The sequence below is a fragment of the Equus quagga genome, chromosome 17, assembly GCF_021613505.1.
Source record: "Equus quagga isolate Etosha38 chromosome 17, UCLA_HA_Equagga_1.0, whole genome shotgun sequence".
Taxonomy (NCBI): domain Eukaryota; kingdom Metazoa; phylum Chordata; class Mammalia; order Perissodactyla; family Equidae; genus Equus; species Equus quagga.
The window spans coordinates 6,326,834-6,348,828 of NC_060283.1; the positions used below are offsets into that span (position 1 = coordinate 6,326,834).

A 21,995-nucleotide genomic window follows, 5' to 3' on the forward strand; every position below is an offset into this window, starting at 1 on the left:
TTCCTGACTCTGAGAGTCCTCATTCCTTCTCCTCTGTAACAAGGACCCTCACATAATACCTACCTGTGTAGGTGAAGAATGGAATCCAGTCCCAGCTTTGGGAGGCTTCCCCAGCTCCAGGACCCTTCCCATAGTAGGCCAAGAGGGCAGGAGAAAGCAGGGGTCCATGAGAACCGCAGAACTAAATGTGGGGCTCTTGGTGTCTGGCATGACTTTGGGAAGTGCTCCTGTCCAGCTCGCAGGTGGTAGAAGCTAAGGACTAAGAAGGAAGTCAAAAATTCAGGACCACCCCCCCCCATGGGAGTTCGCACAGAGCCTTCACAAGTATCATCTCTGCAGTCTCAGAACAGCTCCCCATTCTAGAGCTGGGAGCAACTGGGGCCTAGAGAATTGCCTCTTGACTCTGGGACTGAAGTTCAACCAGGGTTGAACTTGGGTCCTCTGATTCCCAGTACAAGGTGCCTGGGCAGGGGTCCCAGGGCCACTAAAGCTGTGGTTGGAAGTGAGTGGGTCTGGAGTCCTGGGGGAGAGTAGGAGTGAGTCAGCAGCAGAGGGCTGCCTAAGGGGCTGGAAGGGAAGGGGTTCTCACGGGTGTGAAGGCAGATGGGACTAGACCAGCGAGTGGAGCTGTGCTTCTCCGCTGAAGGCTGAAAGAGGACAGGAGGGAGGGAGCATGCGGGTGCTGGTAAATGTGCCTGCGTCTCTAACTCCTCCAGGACCCACCAGCCCAAGATTGACCAGTGGGACCCATGAACGCCCAGCAATGCCAGAGTATCCAGATACCTTCTGAGCCTCAGTTTCCCCTTCTGTAGAGTGATGGCAAGGAGCTGGTCATGTTGGTGTCCAGTCTCTGCAAGATTGCCAAGGGAAGATGCCCGCATCCGAAGACGCCACCCGGAGAGTGTTAATTGGCAGCCTGCGAGTCAGGGCTGCCCCCTCCTCTTCCCGCTCCCCTCCCCCTCCCCTGCGAGGCCGGGCCCCCGCCCCCGCCCCCGCCCCGCCTCCGGTGTGCGATGGGGGGCGGGCGGCGGGCAGAGCGGAGAGGAGCGGAGCCGAGCGGACGCCTCCACCTGATCCCATCCAGGCGCGGAGAGGAAAGCGACAGGCACTCGGCGCGCAGGGCCCCCGGCGCCCTCGGACCCGCAGCGGATTTCGGGACAAGGGTTCGGAGAAAGCGGCGACCGGCGACCACCCCGGCAGAGCCCGCGCGCCGCGAGTACTGCAGTGGCTAGCCTGGGGCGGGGGTGGACCAGATCCGGATGGGGGATGAGGAGTGGGCGGGAGGGTCGTGCGGGCCTAGTGCCTGGAGAGCACGAGAAGGGGGGCGCTCTGTCCCCTGGGGAGTGGGTGAGAGGGAGAATCTGGGCTATCCCCTATGGTGACCAGATCCCTAGGGGAGGTTGGGATGAAATTGAGGGAATGGGGGGGGGGGGGGTAGTGATGGAGAGAGGAGGATGAAGGGAATTCAGAGGCAGGGATGACGTGCAGGGTGGATGGCAGAGAGAGGGGGCTGGTTGGGACCTGGCACAGGCTTTGGGACTTGGGGGGATAAGGAAAGAAAAGAGGGAGGTGGAAAGATATTTGATCTCCTGGGCCACTAATTTGCAGCCCCCTCAGCCCTCGGCCCCTTCCTCTGTGGTGCCCTAGGCAGTTTCCCTAATCAGTGGGCTGTGCCATCCTCAAGTAAGGAGGGAGTCTCCAGGTCATCCAACCTGGAGAGGTCAAGTCCAGGCCAGAGTCCCCTCCTCCTCTAAATGCTCCAGTATTAGCCCTAGAGCTCCAGAGGGGAGAGAAAAAAGGGTTCATTTGGGAGTGGATGGGTGTCCAGGCCAGTTTTCAAAGCTCTGGCTAGCTATACCATTTCTTCTTTGGTTCCCTGGAGAAAGGAAAGCAATTTGCAAAACTGGGCAGCAGCCTGAGGTAGATTGTTCCGACTAAAATTAGCACTGATATTCTGATGAGGCTGGGCACCCTGACCTGTCTGGGACGCTGTTGGAAACTCTCTCTTCGTGGAGAAGACATGGGGGAGGCAGGGGAGTAGTCTGAAGCATGTGAGGGACAGGAGCTAGGGCAGTTGCTCTGAAGCCAGACCCCAGCAGACTGCCACCCACTCTACACCAGCCTGGAAATTACAGGGGGAAACTCAGCCCCAGGGGCCCCCTTCCCGGGTGCCAGTGCCTTGACTCTATATGGAGAAGAGGCAGAGTGGAGTGAACTTGCCAAGGGAAGGGAGGCCTCCTCCAATGTCCGAGCAGCACCCTCTCTCGGGACCTGGAATGTCTAGCCTGGCCGAGTTCCCACCCAGAGGAGACAGGGTTACTGCTTTCAAATACCTGAGGGTCTGTCATGGAGAAAAATGGTCCATGTGGCCTAGGAGGGCAGCATAGCAACCATGCGGAGTGGAGGGTGGAAGAAGGCAAGCTGAGAAGGGCACACCAGCAGCAGGCTAATCCTAGCTGTCCCAGAAACAACTTTGGAAGAGCCACGGCTGTTCAGAAATGGACCGGGCTGGATCTGAAAGTGATGAGCATCCCGTCACTGACCGTGGCCCAACAGAAACTGGTGCCCACCTTGGAATGCTGGCGTCCAGGGAATTCTTGCGCCGATGACCCCCTGTTCCAAGCAGACCTCAGACAGGTCTGGCTGACTGGCTCCCTAGGGCTAAGCCATGGAGGGGAGTAGGATGGAGGGGGCCACCAAGCATCCCGTCACCTTCTCTTTATGGCCTGGTTGAAATGTCTCCCAGGGAAAGGCCCACTGTAGCTCCCTCCAGGCTTGGCCTCCTTGGCTGACCCAGGGTCCTCTGAGAAAAAGGGTGGTTTCAGCAAGTTTAGCAAAGAAGGGAATAGGCTGGCCCCCCAGCCTTGGGAAACTCTCCATTTGGTCACTACATCCTCTAGGCAGGATGAGTGACAAAGGGAAGGTGTGCGTCGGCGGGGGGGGGGGGGGAGGTTGGGCTTTCTCTGCTATGTCCTTGGTTGCCCTCTGTGGCAGGACCCTTCACCCTCCCTGGCTCCAAGCAGATTAAGTCTGTCTGTAGGCTGGTGGAGGAAACCAGGTGATGGGGCCTGGAGAGAAGGGAAAGGCATAACCAGGACATCTTTCCACCCAAACAGGTTTAAATGGAATCCAGGATTAATGGGGCGGGGGGGATTGGGAGCCAAGTCCAGGGCCCCAGAGGAAGGTGATGGTCAAAAGAGTTTTCAAATTACCTCACCCCTCCTGGGACGCAGGTGTCCTAGTTCCACGCACATGCCCATAAGGTTCTAGGCTCCCCCTCCCCTTTGGAGAGGGGTGTATGTGAGGCTGAAGCTGAACCTGAACCTGAACCTGGAGGCTGAGGCCTCAGAGACAGAGACCCTATCTTAGCCAGGGAACAGGCATGGCTGCTGAAGTTGAATTTCCACTGAAGCTGCCAAGGGCCGGGCTACCCTTGAGCCAAGGCATTCGTTTGGGGACAGGTGACTGGCAGGAAACCAGGCCCTTCTCCTGCCTCTTGCTGCTGCCGCTCACCTGGGATGGAGGCCCACCTCCTCCTGGAGCTTCTCAGCAGGGCTACATGCAGGAGCCCCTCTGTACCGCCCCCACCCTCCTCCCAGGCTGCATCCCACTGCCTTGGCCAGGCACCTCTCACGCAGAGTCAGCTGCTGGGGCAGCCAGGGTTTCAGGTGTCTGGGGATAGAATCCAGATAGGTTCCAGGATTTCAAATCCTTCCTTTCTTTCCTTCATGGATTTATTGGTCTTGGGCCCTCAAGGCAGGAGCCCAGCTAGGAGGGCTCAGGGCTCAGAGAGCAAGCTGAATTGCCAGAGTCCCGGGCAGGGATGAGGACATCAGTTCCCTGTGGAAGCAGCACACATAATGTCTAAGGGCATGGACTTTGGAGCCAGAAAGAGCAGATCTGAGTCCCGATTCTGCTAATGCCAGCTGTGTGACCAGAGACAAGTGGCGTTCTCTCTTAGAGCCTCAGTTTCCTTGTCTTTAAAAGGAGAATAATACCTATATTAGGGTTGTGGTGAGGATTAAATGGGATTAAATCTGTAACAGTGTAATACATATAGTAAGCCTGAAGTATTGATCCCTTCCCTACGTCAGTGACTCGAGAAGGTGAAAGCTGGGTCAGTGTTTCCGAGGAACTCAGTCTCTGGGGAGCCAAGACCAACCATTGGCTGAAGCAGTCAGGCAAGGAGTCCTGGAGAAGAGCCTTCTGTGCTCCAAGCCAAGCCCTGGTGCTCAGGCAACTCTACTGGGGAGACAGATACAAATGGCCACGAGACAAAGATGAACTGGGGGAAGGCAGAGAAGCAGAGACAGGGCTCAGGGGAGGGAGTGGCTACAGCCTGAAGGGTTGGCCACACCCCAGAGCCTGTAATTCCACCCAAGACTAAGTTATCTGGAGCAATGTGGAGATAGGGTCTTGGTAACGGGAGGTAGGAATCTGATCTTCCTGGCCTCTTTGCTCACCTCACCCTCTGGAGCTCTCCTTTGCAGCAGTCCTGCTGGGGCCGGGAGCCCATCTCCTCTGCTCACTGCAAACCTGTTTGCCTCCTTCTTCTGCCAGGCCTCGTAGGAACACTGGCCCTGCTACCAGAGCCCCAGGAGCCCCCATGAGTGCCGGCGAAGGGAGTCCTGGATAGCGAGGCCCTGGCTGGTCCAGGGGTGGGTACCCCATCATGCCACCCATCCTCCAGCGCCTACAGCAGGCCACCAAGATGATGAGCCGAAGGAAAATCCTGCTGCTGGTGCTGGGGTGTAGCACCTTAAGCCTCCTCATCCACCAGGGGGCGCAGCTCAGCTGGTAAGGGGGCGGGACCTCGGTGAGGGGGGCAGGGCCCAGGGAAATTGGGTTCCTCCAGCTACGGAGCAGGGAGCTCTCCTTCCCGTTCCTTCCACCTGCCAGAAGAGTCCACCTTCTGCTGGGCTTTGCTCCTTCCCTCTATTCTGAAAGTGATTTCCATACAGTCTCTTTAGATCCACACAACCTCCCTCGGCAGGGGCTGGTCTTCACTGAAAGAGCTGAGTGACTTGCTCCAGGTCAGAGAGTTAGTCAGTGACCAAGCAGGGATCCAGCCCGAGTCCTTCTCATGGCATCACCTTCCGAGCGCCTCCCCAAAGGACTGCAAACAACTGCTCACTCCTTCTGTTGTGCTGGGCAAATCCCCTCACTTCTCTGAGCCCCAGTTACTTCATCTATAAAATGGGAAGGATGGTATGTGTGACCCAGCCAGTCACCCTGATATAGGATATCATGTGATAACTAATAGGAGCCCTGACCCTGCTCCTGGCTCACTGTGAGAACTCAGCAAATCCCTGCACCCTTCAGGGCCTCAACTTCCCCATTTTCTACATGGTCTGCCCATGGGAATGGTGAGAATGAATGGGCCCGGTCTCCCTTGCCAGATGATTTGCTGGTCTTTAGAAGGTGCATCTGTGCAGACTTTATCCTGAGCCCAAACCAGCCACAGATCAGAAATCTCAATGGTATTCTCAAAGCTGCTGGGAGTTGTCCTCATTATGTGATGCTTAGGATGACAGAAAAGAAACAGGAGAGTGACTGAAAAGTCTGAAGGGAACTGCAGGTCACCTGTAATCCCAAAATCCCTGTTTCAGGAACAACGAAAGAGAAATGAAAGCTTCATGAAGGCTAGGATTATTATCTAGTTTTCATACAATCATAGTTCTTGAGCATAAAACAGTGCCTGGCCCATAGTAGATGCTCCAAAAATATTTGTTGAATGAAAAATGAGGCTCCAGAGGGCTTAACGGAATCGTATAACAAATGGGTTGCCTCAAAGCCATCCCACTCATCTACAACGTGAGGAGCCAGTGAAAGGGTAAAAATGAGAAATAAGACCGAGCAAGAGGATTTGGTGACTTTATCTGAGTTGCCAGACTTATGGAAATGATTTTTCTCCTTCTGGTCCTCAATTTCTCCATGTGTAGAGTAGAATTCCTCCAGGATCCCCAAGGGCCTTTGTCCATGTATTAGTTAGCTCTTTCTGCATAGCCAAGTTACCTCAAAACTTAGCAGCTCGAAACATCAAACATTTATTATCTCCCTTCTGTGGGTCAGGAATCCAGTTATGACTTAGCTGGGTACCTCTGGCTCAAGGTCATTCCTGGGATTGTAATCAAGCTGGCTGCTGGGGATGCAGTCTCATCCAAAGGCTTGATTGCAAGGGCTTAGCCACTCATGTGGTTGTTGGCAGGCTTCAGTTCTTCAAGCAGGCTGATGGACTCAGGACCCAGTTCCCTGGGGGCTGCTGCCATCGGTACCTCCCTATGAGGCTGCTCATAAATAGCAGCTTGCTTCCCCTGCATGAGTTATCCTAGAGAGAGTGAGAGAGAGACACCAAGACAGAAGCCAGTCTTTTCATACTGCGATCTCACAAGTGACATCCCATCATTTCCACCCTATTCTATTCCTTAGCGGCATCAATAAGTCCCGCCCATACTCAAGAGGGGGGAAATACACAAGGGCCTGAGTACCAGGAGGCCAGCAGGGATCACTGGGGGTCATCTGAGAGGCCGCCTACCATACCCCTCTACTGTTCTGTGGGTAGAGCCCAGGAGGGGCCACATCCTTGGGCAGGGGTCCAGCCGCTTGCTCTCAATACCCTCCTCCCTGCACACCCCCTCCTCCCGCCCTTGCAGGTACCCTAAGCTGTTCCCTCTGAGCTGCCCGCCTCTGCGGGACTCTCCGCCGCGCCCCAAGCACATGACCGTGGCCTTCCTAAAGACGCACAAGACTGCGGGCACGACGGTGCAGAACATCCTGTTCCGCTTCGCCGAGCGCCACAACCTGACGGTGGCCCTGCCGCACCCGAGCTGCGAGCACCAGTTCTGCTACCCGCGCAACTTCTCAGCGCACTTCGTGCACCCGGCCACGCGGCCGCCGCACGTGCTGGCCAGCCACCTGCGCTTCAACCGCGCCGAGCTGGCGCGCCTCATGCCGCCCGGCACCGTCTACGTCACCATCCTGCGCGAGCCGGCCGCCATGTTCGAATCGCTCTTCAGCTACTACAACCAGTACTGCCCGGCCTTCCGGCGCGTGCCCAACGCGTCGCTCGAGGCCTTCCTGCGCGCGCCCGAGGCCTACTACCGCGCCGGCGAGCACTTCGCCATGTTCGCGCACAACACGCTGGCCTACGACCTGGGCGGCGACAACGAGCGCAGCCCGCGAGACGACGCCGCCTACCTGGCGGGCCTGATCCGCCAGGTGGAGGAGGTCTTCTCGCTGGTCATGATCGCCGAGTACTTCGACGAGTCGCTCGTGCTGCTGCGGCGCCTGCTCGCCTGGGACCTGGACGACGTGCTCTACGCCAAGCTCAACGCGCGCGCCGCCAGCTCGCGCCTGGCCGCCATCCCCGCCGCGCTGGGCCGGGCGGCGCGCGCCTGGAACGCGCTCGACGCCGGCCTCTACGACCACTTCAACGCCACCTTCTGGCGCCGCGTGGCCCGCGTCGGCCGCGCCTGCGTGGAGCGCGAGGCGCGCGAGCTGCGCGAGGCCCGCGAGCGCCTGCTGCGGCGCTGCTTCGGCGCCCAGCCGGTGCTGCGGCCCGCCACGCAGATCCGCACCAAGCAGCTGCAGCCGTGGCAGCCCAGCCGCAAGGTGGACATCATGGGCTACGACCTGCCCAGCGGCGGCGCCGGCCCGGCCACCGAGGCCTGCCTCAAGCTGGCCATGCCTGAGGTGCAGTACTCGAACTACCTGCTGCGCAAGCAGAAGCGCCGGGGCGGCGTGCGCGCCCGGCCCGAACCGGTCCTGGACAATCCTCCGCCTCGGCCCATCCGGGCTTTGCCGCGCGCCCCCCAGGTCCACTGAGCTCCGGGAGTCTGGGTCCTACCCTGCCCTCCCGAGTCTTGCCTAGGGCGGCCTCCAGGCCCCGCCCCATCAGGGCCCTTTCCTTCCGAGGAGCTTGAGCCCAGCGCCCTACTTGGGGGTGCGTCTCCCCATCTGAGCCCGCCTCCCTAGGGTGGTCTGAACCCCACCTTCGGGGAGGGTGCCCATAGGCCTGATCGAACCCCGGGCCACCCTCTTCTCCTTCCTAACTGGTTGGTGAGTTTGACTAGATGTCTGAGGCCCGTTCCAAAACTGCCCACCCTGCCTTTTACTGGGGGTTGAGGCCTCCACTTGGCTTTTCCAAACGGATAAGCCCAGGCCGCAGAGAGGGGCTGAGCCCTGGGGAAAGGCGGCTCTTCCTGTCAGCCTCCCTAGGATCTTGCTTCTCCTCCCAGGGATCAGAGGCCCCCACACCGTCTGTCTTCCAGGTTCCACCCTCCCCACAGACCTAAGCTACTCCCAGACTCCCAGAACCAAGAGTTCTTGAGTTGGGCTTTTTTTCTTTTTTCTTTTTTTTTGAGGAAGATTAGCCCTGAGCTAACTACTGCCTATCTTCCTCTTTTTGCTGAGGAAGAGTGGCCCTGAGCTAACGTCCATGCCCATCTTCCTCTATTTTATACGTGGGACGCCTACCACAGCATGGCTTTTGCCAAGCAGTGCCGCGTCTGCACCCGGGATCTGAACCGGTGAACCCCGGGCTGCCAGGAAGTGGAACGTGTGCAGTTAACCGCTGCGCCACCGGGCCGGCCCCTGGTTTTTCTTTTTTTTAATAAAATATCTTTAAAATGTGCAGGTTGTATGTCAGTCATTGAAAGCCAGATTCCCCACGTTTGAGGCTGAGGCAGATGCCCGAGAATAGTTGTGGCTGTCACCATGAGGACGGGGGGGAGCCAGCCTCAATCAAGCTCCTCCACTACCCTTCCCAGAGGCTCACAGCTCTCATTAACCCGTTCATTGACTGGGCTCGCCAACACAGACTGGCCACCTCAGCGCACTCATTTACCTTTGAGAGAATCTAAATCCTTCCTTTTCCTTCAATTCAACATTTACTGAGAATCATCTCTGTAATTTGGGGACACTGGTGAACAAAGCAGATAGGGTCTTTGTCCTCATGGAGCTCATGGGGAGACAGTGACGCTGGAGCAAGACATGTAAACACGGGAAGGACTGGAGGGGTTAGAGCATGACAGCACCTCCTGGGGCAGAGTGGAGGCAGAGGAGCGTCATTTCAGGTAAGGAGGTGCTTACTACCCTCTTGTGGGTCATCGACTTCACCGCTGGCCTGCCTTCCCCATGAAGAGACAACCCTGACTCAGATGAGGGCCATTCCCTGCCCCTAACATCCTTTGCACAGCAAGATATGCAGCACTTTCAAATGAAACCTCCCTTAAGACCAGCAGAGAATCAGGACTTTTTCTGTTCCTTTCTTCAGAGCTACATTGACATATCTGGACAAGTAAGAAAAGTTATAGCTAACATGGTCTATGTGTAAGGGCTTCACATACATTAACTTATGAGATAGGCATCATTTTTTTGGTGAGGGAACTGATGGGAGAGCTTAAGTGACGCTTAGGGTCATATAGTTAGAACCCAGACAGTGTAGCTTCAGAGTCTGCTCCTAGGCCCTATCATCGTGTCATTCAAATAAAGAAGTTCCCATGCCCCAGGCTAGGCTGACCCCCAGGACCTTCCCCCAAAAGAATGTCAACTGAAGAAACCAAGACATTGCTGTCAGCTCCTCTTTATTTTTCCTGAAGACAGTTGTTAACCTGTTAGGGCAATAGAGATTGCAGTGGTGGTTGACAGGTTATGTGACACTCCCTGGGCTTGAAAAGGGGCTGTTTTTATAGCACCCCACTTTTTACCAGCAAAGCTCTGGAAAAGGCAATAATTAGAGACATACAAAGGCATAATTAGGTTCCTGGCATTATGCAGCGGTAAAGAATTGTACTAGACTCAAAATCATCTATCCAAAGACGAGCCTCCTCTAGCCCCCAGGCTAAGAAGGTGTCTGTGTGCACCTTCCCCCGCCACCCCTCTCTCTAGCCCAAGCATCTGCTCACACTTTTGCCAGGAACATCCTTCACGTCGCTCTGGGTCCTCCTGGAAAACTCAGATAGGCCTTTAAGACCTGCCTTGATAGGCCTCTCCTGCTTCCCTGACCTTTAGACGGGAAGGTCCTCCTATATAAACCTTGCCCCCCTTCAACAGAGAGAACTCGGAAAACTCTGGATTCAGTGACTAACTGGAATCATCTGGAATCATCAGATCCTAGAAGAGGGTTTCTCTGACATAGGAGCAAGGGCAGACGTTAAGTAGGCACCAAATCAGATGTTAGCCTTCAGTGACTGGGTGGAGGGAGTAGGGGGAGTGGGGGGTTCTGGGACTCCTTGGTCCAAACATCTCCAGCTTCAGCCACAACCCAAGGGAACACGCCCCAGCCCCTGGGGTCCCACTGCCCTGCGAAGATGTTCCTCTCATCAATACACACATGGTGCTGCCCACTCTTCATGTTTCCAGAGCTTTGGCAGTGGGTGAAATGAGGTCCCTCCCTCGAGAAGTTCACGCTAAGGTCTGGGACAGATGTGTAAGCAGCAACTTGGGTGACAACGACTTCATGGATGCGATTACCTCCCTCAGTGCTTTGGAATTCAACCCTGGCTCCGCCACCTACTGGTTCCATGACCTTGGTCTTAGCCTTTGAGCTTCACTTTCCTCCACTGTGAAATGAACTGAACCCCTCCTGAGCTTTGTGAACGGTATTTGAGGTGAGGCACTTAGCACAGTGCCTGGCACATGGACCTGTTCCCCAAGTGGCAGCTCTACTGTCATCAGGGCTCCTGCAGGACAGGCACCCTGCATATTGTAGATGTTACAGGGTTGGCATATCTATTCCAAGAGTTTTCCGGCAGAAGAAAGCATTTTGAGGTCAGGGTACGTTTTTCCACTTTGCTCAAAGGCATTGTACAGGCAAGCAGGAGGCTTGATTTTTATGGTTATAGAAGGATGTGCAAAGAGTGTGGGAAGCAAAGAGAAAGACAGGAGTGTGTGCCTGTGCTGTCTGGAGAGGCTCCCTTGGGGAGGGCTGTCCCAGCTTAGAACAGCTGTCTGAGGGTGCTCCAGACAGAGGGAACAGCACATGCAGAGGCACTGGGTATGAGAAAGCCTAGGCATTTGTGATCCAAGGAGTGCTGGGCTCTCCAGGTGGGGAGAAGCATGCCAGCACTAGGTTATGAAAGGCCTTGAATGTCAAGCTTAAAAATTCCAATCATTCTGCATGGGATGCTGAAGTAAATGGAATAGCCAGAGATGACCAGGCTGTCCCCAGGGCAGAGAGAGCCATCATCTCAGCCCCTCTGTAGCCCATTCCTGACACAGCAGCACACCAGGTAGGGACCTCTGTTGTAGACGATGGGAGTCACTGCAGTAGTAGAAGAAAGGCCTTTAATAAACTACAAATGCTGCTGGGAGAAGACACGTTAATGAGAACGATGATACCAGCAAACATTTATTGAGTACCTGCTACGTGCTAGGTGCTTTTCTCCGCGCTTTATCTATTTTAAGTTACTCGATTCTTACAACATCCCTGTGAGATAGGTGTCATCCTTATACCCCTTTCACAGAAGGGGAAACTGAGGTACGAAAAGGTGAAGTGCCCAGGCTCCCCCAGCTGGGAGCGGCTGAGCTAGGACAGAAGCCAGAGGGCTCAGACTTCCAAGTCCCAGTTCCTGCCATTGGAACACATTGTCTTACCCTCAGACACACAGCCAGCCGTCCCAGCAGGCTCCTTATTAAAGAACCTCCTTATATAAGCCCCCTAAGAGCGGGCTTGAGTGAGAGGAAGGGGCAGAGGAAAGGAACGCAGGGCACAGAGCGAGGAAGCTGGGCATCTGCCAACACAATTGGGCAGCTTCCCAGGATGTGCTAGGGGAGTGGAGAGGGGACTACAGGGCAGGACACCTGAGGAGAAGGGGCAGCCAGCCAGGCTGTCCGGATAAGGGGATGGAGGGGAGAAGGGGAGGGGTTTGGGGGAGGTGAGCGTGGCAGCCCCTTTCTCCATCTCATAGACCTCAGGTTAGCTCCTTTGACCCACCAGGGTTGCGGGAATATGAAGACCCTGGCCACTCATCCCTCTGCTCCCCAAGAGTCCCCCCGGCACCCTCCAGCGGGCAAAGGACAGGACAGGAACAGCTTCCCCCACCCCCACTCTCCACCCCCATCCCAATCTCATGGGCTTTTCACAACACTCAGGCAGGCCGCAGAAGTCAGAGCCTAATACCCCATTACAAATGGCAAGATTGAGTCCCAGAAGGGGGAAGTGGCTTCCGGGGTGGCCTAGAGCCAGGGAAGAGGACACTCCCATGAGCTGGAGCCACAAGAGCAGGATCCTGGGTCCTTTCTCCCAACTGTGTCCCCGGCCCGGAGCTCCCCTCCTGAGTGCTCCCCAGGCTCATCAAACCCGCGTTGTTCAAAACCAAACATCTCATCTTCTGCCCACCCCGGCTCCTTCGCCAGTGCTCGCAGTTACAGGGACTGGCACCCCATTCAAGCAGATGCTCAAGCCCCAATCCTTGGTGTCTCCTTAGTGTCTCCCACGCCCATGCCCCAGTGTCACCTACCTTTCACCATGTCCTGTACGTTCTGACTCATGAATAACTAACATCTCCCCACCTCTCTTTCCCCACATTTGCCTTAGTCCAAGTCAACAGAGTTTCTCTTCTGGTTACATCCGCAGCCTCCAGACTGATCCACCTGCCTCGGGCTCCCCACAGCAAACGCAGTCTCCTCTCTGAGTGCACAGTGATCCTTTGTCAAGCCGTCGGATCCTATCACTCTCCAGTTTGAAACACCGCCCCTCTTACCGGGCCCACAAGGCCCAGCCCAGCCTGACCCCAAAAAACTTTTCAGCTGCGTCTCCCATTGCCCCCAAATCCCCCATCATGTTCCGGCTGTACTGGATTATACTCTGTTCCCTGAATGCAATGGTTGAAAGCTGAATTTTGCCAGCCAGTTGTTGAACCCAATTAGATTATATTAAAAATTAAATTACAAAAATTTTCCATTAAATAAATTATATTAATAACAAAGGTAATAAATATTCACAACTCATTACTCCCTAATTAGTTTACTAGATTATCCTATTATTTATTCTCTTAAAGTTTTCTGAGTCTGTTGTACAATCTAGTGGAAAACGTATAGAACAGTGTGCTACTTACTGCACAGTGACGTTACGTTGGTAGCATGAAATTCAGCCACAGTGGGAGTAGTTACAACACAAGTCAACAAACGCTATAAATCAGGGATTGATTTCTTGTTTTGTTGATCGTCTGCCCAGGGATCAGCAAATTACAGGCCAAATCTGGCCCACCACCTGTTTTTGTAAATAAAGTTTTATTGCAGCTCAGCCACACTCATTCATTTACTTATTGTTCCGTGGCTGATTTTGCACTACAATAGCAGAGTTGAGTAATTGCAATAAAGACTGAATGGCCCCCAAAGCCTAAAACACTTACAACTTGGCCTATGGAAAAAGTTTGTTACTCACTACTGAAAACAAAAATATCAACCAGCATTCTCATCAGAACTACGCGTGGAGAGATGGGCGTTGAACATTTACCAGCACACCACTGCCTGAAGGTGCCAGGCCCATTCGTGCCTCCATTCCTTGCCCATGATGCTCCCTTTGCCCATAATGCTTTCTCTTTTCTGATCCACCTGGAGAGTTCCTACCCACTCTTCAAAACCCAATTCAAAAGTCCCTTTTCCCCTGCTGCCTGTATCAGTTCGCCACGTGCTGTGTAAGAAACCACCCCAAAACATAATGGCTTTTAAAGACTTATTTCTCATTAGCTTATGGGTCATCTGGGTGGTTCTGCTGATCTGGGCTGGGCTTGATCGATCTCAGTTGAGCTCGCTCATAGTGCATGATCAACTGGAAGGGCAGCTGGGGGCTGCTAGCCTAAGAGGACCTCAGCCAGGATGACTCAGCTGTGCTCCATATGGTCTCCCTTATCTTTAGGAGATGAGTCTGGGTCTGTTCTCATTGCCCAAGTGTGGGTCCAAGAGTGAGAGAGGAAATGAGCAAGCTCTCTTGAGACTTTCAAGAGCTACTCCATCACTTCTGCCACATTTAATTGGCCAAAGCAAGTCACAAGGCCAGTCCAGATTCAAGGGGTGGGAAGATAGACACTGCAAAGTCACATTTCCAGGGGCATTATGGATAGAAAGTGGGGAGAACTGGGGCTATTTTTATATTCAATCTATCACACTACCTTCCGCTCTTCCTCAAGCAACAGAGCTGCTCCTGATTCTGTATTTACACAACACTGCTAAGAAGAAAAACAAAACAAAACCTGTCATAAGCACTTTGTTAAGATAAGAAACCTACCAGAGACATTGATTTATTTACCTTTGTGCACAGAGGGGCATGAGACGTGGACGGAGTTCTACTTCTCTTCTCACAAAGAAAACTGGCAGTCTGTGTATCCTTTAAAGTTGCTGTATCAGCCAGGATCAGATCAGAGAAACAAAATCACTGGGAATGATTATATATGGTCAAGAGGTATTACAGGGATGTGACCCTCCATAATTGTGGGAGCTGATTATATAAGACTGTTGTCTTTTTATCTACTGCTGGAGCCTAAAGACAGCAGGCAGACAGTTGGGTTGAATGTGAGGTGGGGGAAGCAAGAATAAAGTGGCCCCTGTCAAGAAGACCCATAACCCACAGGAGGGACAGAACTCACATCAATCTCTTGCTGCATCTAAGCCTCTAATTTTTTTTTTTTTTTGAGGAAAATTAGCCCTGAGCTAAAATCTGCTGCCAATCCTCTTCTTTTTGCTGAGGAAGACTGGCCCTGAGCTAACATCCGTGCCCATCTTCCTCTACTTTATATGTGGGACGCCTGCCACAGCACGGCCTGACAAGCAATGTGTAGGTCTGCACCTGGGATCTGAACCAGCGAACCCCAGGCCACCGAAGTGGAACATGTGAACCTAACCGCTGAGCCACCAGGCCAGCCTCTAAGCCTCCAATTTTGATGATGCAGGTGACCTACAAGAGAAGCTGGCACACTATTGGGGAGATAACCTGCACCTGGAACAGGAGTGACAGAAGTTGAAGGAGGATCTGGTGTGAGCTGGAGGAGCTTTGGATCTGGCTGCTGCCCCGTGCCGATGAAGTGAGCTGGCAATTAAGGGTCATTGTTAGCGAACTGCAACTGCTTCGGGTGCCCCTGCCCCAACCTTCCTGGTGGAAAAAGGATACGACTCCCATTTCACTTCTACCTTCCAAATCTCGTACAAAATGTCATTTGTGGCCCACACTAAGTCGGAACTATGCAGGGAAGAGGATTCTGGGAAACACAGTTCCAGCTTAATTAAAATGACTCTGTCCAAATCACTACAGTCCTAGAGGTTAATTTGAACATTAGTACCCAGGGAGACCAATTAGCACCAAAGGCCTTTAGAGATTAAAGGCCACATTCCTGAGGCCTTCAGATTTGTGATGTGGTTATTTCCCCCATCTCAGAATTTATTGTGAGGTTAGCACTCAGTAGCTGGCAGGAGTTCCCATTGGTTCCCTGCCACCATCATGTGGGGTATTTATGGTAAAAAGAGCCGAGTTGGAAACCCCTGGACTTGTCCTCCTTCCCCGGCCGAGTTATAAACCAAAAGTGATACCACAGTCCTGGAGAAATTGCGAGATCAGTGCCATCATTAGGATTTGAGAGGCGTAAGGATAGCGACTCCAGTCATATCCCCTGATAACTCACTTGTTTGCAGGTGGAAAAGGAAACTCAATGATGTGGCGATGCCGATCACAGTTGCAGTACTAGATTTGATATCTTTATTGGAGAAAATCAACATAAACCCCAGCAACTTGTAAGTGGCCACGAAACTGGCCAACACTTTCTCTTACGCTCCCGTGAGTATGGGAAGTTACACCCATTTACCTTTACGTAGCAAGGATAACAGTATAGCTTTATTGTCTTGTCGCTGGGTTATGCCATTCTCCTGCAAACTCCTAGGTCCAGAGGCACCTTGATAGTCATGACAACACAGAGAACACCAAGCTGACACTCTCAACTGATGCCATTATGCTAACCGTGAGCAGGAAACAGCAAGCACCTTAGGTGTCTTAGGCATATGTGTGCCAGAGAGTTGGAGATGAACCCTGTGGAAGGTCAAGGGCCCGCCACATCAGGAAAGTTTCTAGAGGTCCAGAGGTCTGGGGAATGTCAGGTATCTTCTAACATGAGTGTCAAGTTGCCGCCCCTTACATCCTACACCGTGAAGAAAGAGGAGCAATGTATGGTGGTGTGCCTTTTGCATTTTGGAGCCAACATATATCACATCTGGGCGAGTTGCCTTGACTCATTTACTGGGTAACCTGTAACTCTGACATTGTAGGTGTGGATCTAAAAAAGGCTCTTCAGAAGTCCAGGCTGTGATGGAAGCTGCCCCAGCACTTGAGCGCTATGCCCGGTAGATCCAGGTGCCTGACTTAGGTGTCAGCCGAAGATGCCGTGTGGTGCCTCTGTCAAGCCCCAACAGGAGCATCACAGCTACGACCCTTGGAGTTGAGGCCATGCTATCCTCTGCCAATGACTATTCTACTTTCTGAAAAGCAGCTTCTGGCTTGCTAACTGGACCTTGGTAAAGGCTAGATGCCTGATTTATGGAACGTTGCGATTAGCGAACTCAAATGTTCTTCATAAACTGGGTGTTATCTGATCCACAGAATCACGAAATTGGATTTGCACAGTTGCATCCCACTCAAAATTAAAGTGATATATATGATACTGGGCTCAAGCAGGTCCAGAAGGCGCCAATAAACTGTGCGAGCAAGTGGTTCAGACTCCCACGGTATCCGTTCCTCCGGCTTCACCTCATTTCTCTCAGTTTACACTCAGTGACTTCAAGGGAGGAGGAAGGAGTCCAGGCCTGGTTTATGGAAGGCTTTGCACAGCAAGCGAGCGATGGCCGGAAGTGCACAGCTGCTGCACTGCAGCCCCGTTCAGAGGGGGCCCTGAAAGATGGTGGTGAGGGGAGACCCTCCCAGTGGGCAACACGTGTTATCCACTTTGCATGGAAAGAAAGGAGCCTAAGGTAGATCCACGTGGACACATGAGCAATATCTGATGGGCTGGCAGAGACTTGGAAAGCACGCCAGTGGGAACTTGACATGACGGTCTAGGAGAGAGGTCTGTGGATGGCTTCCCGAAATGCTCACGGAATTGGAAGACGCTCACGTCCCAGGTAAACGCCCGTCAGAAGGCCATCATTGGAGGCGTCCGCACTATTTAGAGAAGATGACCCATCCTGTAGATTCGGTCAGCCTCTTTCCCAGCCAAACTGGTGCTTTCTCAATGGACCCATGTACAAAGCACGAAGCCACCAGATTTCTGTATGTGATAGGAGATTTCTGTGCTCTTTGTCAAGTTTTCATACAGCTTTTTTTTTATTTTTTTAAATAAAAAATTTTATTGTGGTAAAATACACATAACATAAAATTTACCATTTTAACCATTTTTAGGTATACAATTCAATGGCATTGAGTATACTCACAATGTTGTGTCATCATCCCCACTATCCAGTTTCAGAACATTTTCATCACCCAAACGGAAACTCTGTCCCTTTTAAACCCTAACTGCTCATTATCCCCTGCCCACAGCCCCTAGTAACCACTAGGCAACTTTCTGTCTCTGTAAATTTGCCAATTCTGGGTACCTCATTTAAGTGGAAGGATACAATATTTATTCTTTGGTGTCTGGCTTATTTCACTTAGCATAATGTTTTCAGGGTTCACAGAGTTTTCGTGTTGTAGTACATTGTCAGAATTTCCTTCTGTTTTAAGGCTGAAAATTATTCCATGGTATGGATAGACCATATTTCGTTTATCCATCCATCCATCCATGGACATTTGGGTTGTTCCCATCTTTTGGCTACTGTGAATAATGCCGCTATGAACATTGGGGTACAGATATCTGTTCAAGTCCCCACTTTCAATTCCTTTGGTACACACCCAGAAGCAGAATTCCTGGATCATATCACTCAGTTTTTTAAGTACTCTCAAGTCAACTAGTCTTTGTTTAATAAAGTTAACCATTTTGTAGCATCATCTTTTTTTCATCTCTAAGTGTTTTTGACACCAGCACCTTTTGTGAAGAAAGCAGTGTGTGTGACAACACCAAGATTTTGTTTGTTGGTTTTTGGTTGGTTTTATTTTGTTTGCAAGAGCAGTAATGCTTGGGGCTGGCCCTGTGGCCGAGTGGTTAAGTTCACGCGCTCCGCTGCAGGCGGCCCAGTGTTTCATTGGTTCGAATCCTGGGCGCGGACATGGCACTGCTCATCAAACCACGCTGAGGCGGCGTCCCACATGCCACAACTAGAAGGACCCACAGCGAAGAATATACAACTATGTACCGGGGGGCTTTGGGGAGAAAAAGGAAAAAAATAATAAGAAAAAATCTTTAAAAAAAAAAACAAAGAGCAGTGACGCTTTCGGTGCCAACTCTTGATGGGAACATCATTGGTTCAAATGCCAAGACAACTCTGCCAAGACAGATCTTTTGATTCCAGATATGAAGAAACACTAAATATGGCTTGGCTCTTTGTTTCTTTGTAAAAGCTGTTTGCAGCTGAAAAAAAAATCTCTTGATTATCAGCATCATTTACAAATCTTATAAGTGCTCTGGCATGGCATTTAGTGGTAAAATCTGTTGACTCATCAGCCTGGATAAAGAATCTATTGTTTTCAGTTTATTACCAAAAAAAAACCCAAAAAGTTCTTCAGCATCATGTGACATGTCAACAACACGTCAAGTTTCCACTCTGAGAGTAGAACCTTTCCACTTTTTTGTACAGCATTTTTATTTTCTTTCTTTCTTCTCCCTAAAGCCCCCCAGTACATAGTTGTATATTTTAGTTGCGGGTCCTTCTAGTTGTGCTATGTGGGATGCTGCCTCAGTGTGGCCTGATGAGCGGTGCTAGGTCCGCGCCCAGGATTCGAACCAGCAAAACCCTGGGCCGCCAAAGCAGAGCGTGAGAACTTAACCACTTGGCCACGGGCCGGCCCCTTGGTACAGCATCTTGTGCTAGCATTTCACTCACTATGACTTTATATGCTGGCATCATTAGGTTCTCTTTTCTGGATAATAGATTCTGCTGCCAAATAAATAACTTGCTCTTTGAGCCTTTTTACTGAATATAACCTTTAAAATAAAACCTTAATCTGTTTATTTTGAGATACCAATAGATAAAAATTAGCCCATTTACTTGTCCAATGGCTGATTTGCAGCTAAGTTCTTTTCAATTTTGCTGAAGCCATTGCTACATTTGTAAACTGTCATTCTTAATCACTAAGCCTACCAGATTTGTTCCTAGTCTTAAGCTCCTCCTGTTTCATTTCACACTTCATCATAAAAAATCACCACATTGGACCATTAGACACATTTGTAAGACACAATCGCTAATAAGATACATGATAGAATGGCATAAAAATAACTAAACAAGAAACTTGCAAAAAAATACAAAATCCTGCTGAAATTCACTTCTAACCTGCACGATTTATGCCTCAGAGCGTATACAGCCACAGCAGCTGCATCAGAACATGTAAAAATTATTTCTTTAGAAGGAAAATTTCCTCTGATTTTCTAACACACCAGAAAGTTTATTTGCTCCCGTCAGTCAGTCGTCAGTGCCGGCTGATGCGGAGGGATGGGGAGGTCGCTCAGGAAGGCAAGGCTGACGTCATCAATCTTTCTCTCCGCCCTTCCAGGCAATGCAGTGTTCGCAAATGATCAACAGACTTCCTGATGTCACGTTGAAAACTGAGAAAGGACTCACCAGTGAACACTGCGCGCTGCCAGAGGGGGCTGACCGACCTCTAAAGGTTTCTGAGGCTGCTCGGTTACCGTCTATCACTAAAACCGCTGGTGTCGCACAGCACGTGAAGTCCAAAAGTAATGCTGCTTTTGTTTTCTTTCAATCACAGTACAGGATCCCTGGCCTAGAAACATCTCAAGGCCAATTCTGTGGTTCCACAGAGCGCTTGTTGAAAACTCTGCCCCAGGGTGTCGACCCCGTCTGTTCGCTGTAGCCACGCTCTAGCCCATAGCAAGAGGGGAAGCGGGTTCATAGTCCCAGTGTTTGAAGTCCAAGACCCGGAAGGTCTCACGTTGCTTCTGCTCGCACCCTTCGGCCACACCTGGATGCAAGATACACTGGAAAATGTAATCCCTAGCTGGGAGGCCATGTGCCCAGGAAGAAGAGAACGGCTTCAGAGAACAACTAGCAGTCCTACCACACACTCCTCCCTTGTCAGCTGCAGACACTGAGTTCCTCGAGGACAGGGGCTGTGTCTCTGTCAGCACTGGGAACCTGGTGCACAGTGCCACTATAGACTTGGCTGTGACCAAGCACTTGGGACGCAGCCAGAGTCAAAGGAGTGACCTGTAAGCTTCCAGAAGAGGTGTGCTGGGCACGAATGAAGTCCGTGTACAGGAAAAGCTCTGCAGTGAACTTCAGCAGGAAGACAGGACGGCATGGTGGTTAGGGGGACAGACGTTGGAGTTAGTGCTGATTTTTAAGTTTTTGTTCATTGAGCAGCTCATTTATTCTCTCTGAGCCACAGCACCTTCCTCTGTAAAAGGCGGGTGATAATATCCACCACGTGGGGTTATTGTGAGGATTAAATAGGTCCTCAATCAATAATAGCTGTTAGTTTTTAGTAATAACCCAAGAGGGGGGTTTCTATCCCTGTCAATGATCAAGCAGAGAATAATAATATTATTGGTAATAATACCAATTAGCGTTTATTGTGCTGTTAGTATCAGTTTTACAGATCTTCAGTTTTTCTTTTTTTAAAGATTGGCACCTAACCTAACATCTGTTGCCAATCTTCTCTTTTTTTTCTTTCCTTTTTTTCCTTCTTCTTCTCCCCAAAGCCCCAGCCCCGATCCCAGTACATGGTTGTACATCCTAGTTGTGAGTGTCTCTGGTAGCGGGACGCTACCTCAGCATGGCCTGATGAGCAGTGCCATGTTCGCACCCAGGATCTACACCCACGAAACCCCGGGCCACTGAAGATCTTCACTTTTTTGATCCTATGAGGTAGGTGTTATTATCTCCATTTTATAGAGGAGGAAAGTGAGGCATAGGAATATTAAGCCACTAGCCCAAGGCCACACACCTACTTACAGTAGAGAGTCAGGCAGCACCCCAGAGCCAACTGGTGTCTGAGGAGGATGGGAGACTGGGCCACTTGGCGCCTTAAAGTTCTTTCCAACAAGAGGGCTAAGGCAGCTGCTGGGGCCTATGGTGTCACCCTGGACTTCTACATCCAGCTTTGCCATTGACCTGCTGGGTTGCCTTGGGCCCGTCAAGAAAATTTCCTAACCTCAGTTTCCTTATTTTTTCAATGAAGAGGTTAGACACAGTATCCTTGATTCCGCACTGTAACCCAGGAAGAGGCATTTGGGAATTAGGCCTGGGAAGGGGCCTGCTGGTGACATCATAGAGGGGAGAATTCCGTAAGAAGAGTCGGGCTTTCCTAGAAGCCCCAGGGCCACGGCCTAGGTGAGCAGGGCAATCTAGGAAGCGGCCTGCTGGGCCCACGTCTTGAGCTCTCCTCGTTCCAGGGTTCCTAGCATAGTCATAGATCAACCCTCGATGGCTGGAAAGGCTCACAATGAGGCAGACATCAGTGACTTGGATATGCTTTCTCGCCCCAGCTCATCAACCCCACACCACAGGCCAGGGCATAGTGGAGGCCACAACCTTCATGAATCCCATCCCCACAGTGTGTCCCATCACCATGGTGAGTCCCACCTTCATGACATATCCCATCATCCTGGTGGATCTCACCACCTTGGTGACTCCCCAGACTTCAAAGACAATGCCTTCTCCCGCCATTCCCACCACTCTCCCCACCCTCCCCACTCTCCTCACACCCCCCACCATGGAGAGGCCCACCATCATGGTAGAGCCCCCTACCCCACAACCCTTGTCCTAGAGCCTTCCCATGGTGCTCATGGTGCTCATTCTTATGGTGAGGACCACTTTGATGATGAGCATCACCATGGTAGCAGGAGAGTCCAGCATGGTGAGTCCTACCACCATGGGGGACCCCACCGGGGTGAGTCCTACCA

The 21,995-nt window shown here is 51.8% G+C and overlaps 1 protein-coding gene across 2 annotated transcripts; it reads left to right on the forward strand.

Moving 5' to 3' along the window:
* Positions 1–1,099: 1,099 nt before the first annotated feature.
* On the forward strand, positions 1,100–8,414 carry GAL3ST3 (galactose-3-O-sulfotransferase 3). Of its 2 annotated transcripts, XM_046644558.1 has the most exons (3): positions 1,100–1,216; positions 4,561–4,797; positions 6,654–8,414. In XM_046644558.1, exons 2-3 carry the CDS (start codon positions 4,673–4,675, stop codon positions 7,822–7,824), a joined length of 1,296 nt encoding a protein of 431 aa, XP_046500514.1. In that variant the 5' UTR covers positions 1,100–1,216; positions 4,561–4,672; the 3' UTR covers positions 7,825–8,414. The 2 variants fall into 2 exon arrangements, with proteins under 2 accessions (XP_046500514.1, XP_046500515.1); XM_046644559.1 differs by lacking the exon at positions 1,100–1,216 and having other exon boundaries at positions 4,138–4,797.
* The last annotated feature ends 13,581 nt before the right edge of the window (positions 8,415–21,995 follow it).